The 4878-nt window shown below is 31.2% G+C and overlaps 1 protein-coding gene across 1 annotated transcript; it reads right to left on the bottom strand.

Annotated features, from left to right (window-relative positions):
* Positions 1-1267: 1267 nt before the first annotated feature.
* LOC107909059 (uncharacterized) lies at positions 1268-4340 on the bottom strand. Its single transcript, XM_016836440.2, has 6 exons — positions 4114-4340; positions 3553-4016; positions 3130-3480; positions 2671-3039; positions 2325-2539; positions 1268-2213 (listed from the first exon to the last, which is right to left on the bottom strand). The coding sequence occupies exons 1-6, from the start codon at positions 4254-4256 to the stop codon at positions 1971-1973; spliced, it is 1785 nt and encodes a 594-aa protein (XP_016691929.1). The 5' UTR covers positions 4257-4340; the 3' UTR covers positions 1268-1970.
* Between the last annotated feature and the right edge of the window lie 538 nt (positions 4341-4878).

The raw sequence follows: 4878 nt of genomic DNA, 5'->3' as shown, positions 1-4878 counted from the left end.
AGGTATAAAATATAATTTAAAGGTTAAACATGTCATAGTAATCTATACCGATTATTAGAGTTGTTCTAGAATTTACTTTTAAAGGCTTTTTAGCAAAAAAACAAAAAAAAAACATTTAAAGTCTTTGGTTTTTACACAATAATGCAAGGTCATTAAATTAAAAGTTTGGGTTAAATTTGGAGGATTATTTGTATAAATTAAAATATAAAAATTTTATCAATTAAGGGATATACATCAAAGTTATACATGAAATATAATTTAATATTTAATTTGCTATACGAACTTTAATTTTGTATAATTTAATACATTAATATTAAATTTAGTTTAATTTTCACAAATTATTAATATCGTATTTGATGTAGTGTCATTTTAGACTTATTTTTGCATATAAAAATAAAATTATTTACCATGAAAATATTTATTTAGTTTTTTTAAATGTTTATAATTGAATCAAAATTAAAATTTTATATATATAATTAAAATAAATTAAAGTTTACATATCATATTGTATATTAAATCTAATTTAATGTGTAAAATTAATATTTAATTCTATAATTAACATTAATTACATCTAAAATAATAATCAAATTAATAAAAGATATAAAAGTTAAAAGTACTAAATTTATTATTACGTTGAAAAAAAAAAAAACAAAAATCAATTGCAAATTGTTGTCCTCTAGTCAAAGGAAACATGCTGATAAAACGACAAACGTCAATCTCCGACTATTCTTGCATTAAAAATTTAGTATTTTAAACTCCGCTCTATTATCCACCTTTCTTAGAAATAGTTTAGATTTAAATTATAGTTGTACTAAAAAAGATTAGTATTTATATTTTTAAATTTAAAAATTTAGTATCTCTATTATTTTAATTTAATAAAAAACTGTTTTCATGGCTAGTATTACACATGTGGAAAACCAAATAAAGAAAAAATAAAAATACTGAATTTAAGATGGTGAGGTTTTCGATTTTGAATTAGGAGTTAAAAATTTTTTTAGTACAATTTTAGAGAACCGAAATGAAATTCATATAGACTTAAATTAGTCACATGAATAATTTTATTTTTATTTTGAATATGTCACATAACTTAATTTAATGGAATTTATTTGATAATATTATTAATTGGACTTTAATCATTTAAAAAAATTATATTTGTAGAATTAAAAATAAAAAGATGAAATTTTAAATGTAAAAAGAGAATAAGAATTAAAAATATAATTACATGAAGGCTTTTAACACCGCAAAAGAAAAAATAATAGTAAATAAATACACAGAGAAAAGAACACTGTATTGATAGCGAAATGTTTAACTTGCTCACTAAGATAATGTAACATCTTTGAGGCTGCGCTAACTTAATCCTATCCTATCCCACCTTAATAGCTTTTATTATACTGGCACAGTTATTCACTCATAAACAAAATAAATTTCAGGGTTTCTAAATGTGAAGTCTAATATAAAATCTTATTGAACCTAAGACCAAAGTGGGGATCCTTGGGAGTGTAGCATGTGCAACCCTATTTGTTCATATTGCTGAGCATCAGGCCTTCTCATCTTTTGATTCATCTCCCTCTCTCAAATCCTAATAGATAAACCCCACTTAATTTATAAAAGAAAAAGTAAAAGCAAAGTAATAAAGCTACCATTGTAGTATCTTTCTATATATCTTCATGTTCCTTGCTTTGTGTCTGGTCTTTCACTTTGAAAATAAACCAAAAAGCCACTTACGCGGCCTACCAATACCATATGCTTTACTACTCTTGCTTTCATTGCATGGATTTCCCATTTCTCCAATTTCCATGTCATCCCCCACATGCAGTTAACTTTGATTTGTAGGACCCTTCTCTCTCCATTATTACGTATTTACAAAAGCTTGCTTAGGATATTCATTTTGTGCAGCAATGCAGAGTCAGAATCTAGTCACCAAAGCAACAAGATTTGCATATGATGATATATAATAAAATGGTGGTGGGTCAATGTGCAGGGAAAAAAAGTGGTGAGGAATCTCTTTGGAGACCGCCTTCCAAAATCCTCAATTTGTTCATCTTCTCTTCACACCAGTGCAACTGTTGTTCACTTAGATCTCTCATTCTCAACACCCTTGACACCACTTTTAGGTCAATTAGACCCATCAATATCTCCATCTTCTCGACCTTGTTTTTCCCTTTCCTTAGGCATTTGTGAGCCCTGCCAAGGTCTTTAAGCTTCATCTTCTTCTGCCATGTTTAAAGGAAATAATAATTAGGCTAACTAAATCCGATTACAACTAATCATTGGAATGAATGTAATATATTATATTATATCAGGGAATTTTAATTCCAACTTACTTTGGCATTAACTTTTTTCACGAGTCGGACAAGTGTTGGGTCAAGTGAACCTTTTCTCTTCCTTCCAAGCAATGCTTTAATGATTTGATATGGTTTCTCCTTGTCTGCCTTGAGAAATTTCATGAAGGTTTGGATTCCATCTTCCATTATCACCAGAAATGAATCTGCTGAAATTCTTGAGCCAAAACCTTCATCCCTTTGATCATCCTCGTAATCTTAAAACCAAAATATACATATGGAAACAAAAGAATGATGAAGGTATATAAATTAACGTAGCTAGCTAGCTAGCTATGTATATTAAAAAAAGAAGAAGCAACATATAGGTGCTAATTAGTTTAATGATTACCTCGATATTCAGGAACCAAGAGCAACTTGGGTGCCAACAGCCTCGTCCTGACATAGACCTCGGGTCTCCGCCCCTGTTCATAAGGCTCATTTTCAATGTATCTTTGTAAAAGAACTTGGAATTGCTGAAACTGCTGAGCAATCCCGGCGGGACAGTCAAAATCTTTGCGTGCAGCTCTTTTACGTTCAAATTTTTTGTAATTCCAATTAAGAGCTTCCCATGTTAAGCAAATTTGAGCTACATACGCAGCTTCTAGTTCATGATATGGGTTGTGTCTGATATCTGATGGCTTCTTGTTCATGGCGGCAAACTTGTGGACTACTCTTTCTGATATCGACCTTGGGCAAGCTTGGATGGACCTTAGTGACTCTACAAGTACAATTTCAAATAGATCAATAAGCAGAATGGTAAATTAGTTTCTTGAACAAATTCTAGGTTGTTTTAAATTATATATATTACCTGTTTCCTGGAGTTTTTGCGCACTAACTCTGTGTAGGAACATCATCTCTTCATCATATTTTTGGAAAACCGTGTAGGACTCCCACTTGGGACAACTTCTTCTTGAAGAAGAAGAAAATGGATCATCAGTCCCTGAATCTCTGCAATTTATTGAGCTTCTCCACTCAGAGGAGCTCTTAGAAGTGGAGCCAACCGTGCAAGAGTCTCCATAGATTTCTTCATCTGTATCTTTGTCATGAATTAGTAACTTGTTAGATTCCAATTTCTTTGGTCCAATAACAAAATACTTGTCACTTGATCTTGAAAAATCTGTTTCTACCCGTTGTTTGATTTCTCGATTACTGCTAATATCTGCACCAAGTAGAAGCAATATGAGGTCGATCAGAAGCAAATGATGTACAGCATGGGATGATAATCACATACCATCTTCTTCATTGTGGACCTTATGATTACTTTTGTCTAGGTCTGTGAGTATTTGTGAGTCCATGGGGGTGTGGGTTGGACAATCTTGATTCACATCAAAGTTTTGAAGTGAGTCCGCATCTTTTGTTGGTATCTCTTCATCTTCAACAAGCAATTCCGTTTCTTTGTTTTCATGACAATGATGTTCAGAATCTGAACAAGGTGATGAGTAATGAGCAGACAACTGTTCGGTGGAATAGCTTCCATATTCTTGATCTTCACTTGTCAGCTCATCATCCTCAACATAATTTGGAGTCCTATAAAAACTATTATCTGATAGGAATACAAGTGATTCCCCACCATGAATAATGTCTGCCACCAGGTGGTCACTTCCCATGCAGTTCACCCTATAATTATACCTATCACCACCATATTCTTCTTCCTCCTCCTCCTCTTCCTCGGAAAACTCGTATCCATCATGATCCCTGCAATATTAAGAAAACAATGAACTTTTTCATCAACAAGAAAGGATCGATAAAAAAAGAAAAAGAGGAATTAGGTGTTTATTGAAAGTAGAGCGACCTCTGAATAAGTGGATAACTTCCAATGAAGTAGAAGAACTTGGAAAGCAAAATGGAAGAGCAGTAAAGGAAGAGAAGGAGAAGCAAGGAGGAGCTTGAGAGGTTGTAAAACAACCTAACCACAGCTTCCTTTGAACATTGCATACTTCTCTTCTGCAAATTAAAATCAGCAGCCAACAAATACTCTTACTCAAAAGCAATGCCTTGGGTACTAAACTGCTCACTCTTAGTTTAAAATGTCTAATCTGCCATCCCCTCTTAGTTTTAGCTCATTTTTGTTTTTCAATAATGAACTGCTTTTGGCAGGGCAAATTTGTCATACAAAATTATTAAGGTGGTTAGACGATGAAAGGGATTTGACTAATGTCTACTTTTTTATATTCGAGTTACTGAAGTGACTAAATTAAGGAGTTGATAGCATTAATTTGGTTTTGGTGAGGGAAATGATAAAAATATATTTGGTATTTAAAATAAATTATATCATTCAATAATTAGGTTTTTTACTTAAAAATTTGTTTATGGTAGGATTTGAACTTGTTAATGGGTAGAAATTTAAATTTATTACTCAACCAAAATTTTATTTTATATATTTTAATTTTATTATGCATAATTTATTTACATCCGTCAGTTATATATATTAATAACGTTGTTGATTGAGAATGCGTCATAAATTAACTCGACACCAACTTATGATTGATGACGACATCATGATTAATAATTATTTTAATTTAGTATTCTTAATATGATATATTCATATGTTTAAATC

Source organism: Gossypium hirsutum, chromosome D08 (assembly GCF_007990345.1).
Source record: "Gossypium hirsutum isolate 1008001.06 chromosome D08, Gossypium_hirsutum_v2.1, whole genome shotgun sequence".
Taxonomy (NCBI): Eukaryota; Viridiplantae; Streptophyta; class Magnoliopsida; order Malvales; family Malvaceae; genus Gossypium; species Gossypium hirsutum.
The sequence above is the reverse complement of the archived record's forward strand: the minus strand, read 5'-3'. Positions and strand labels throughout refer to the sequence as shown.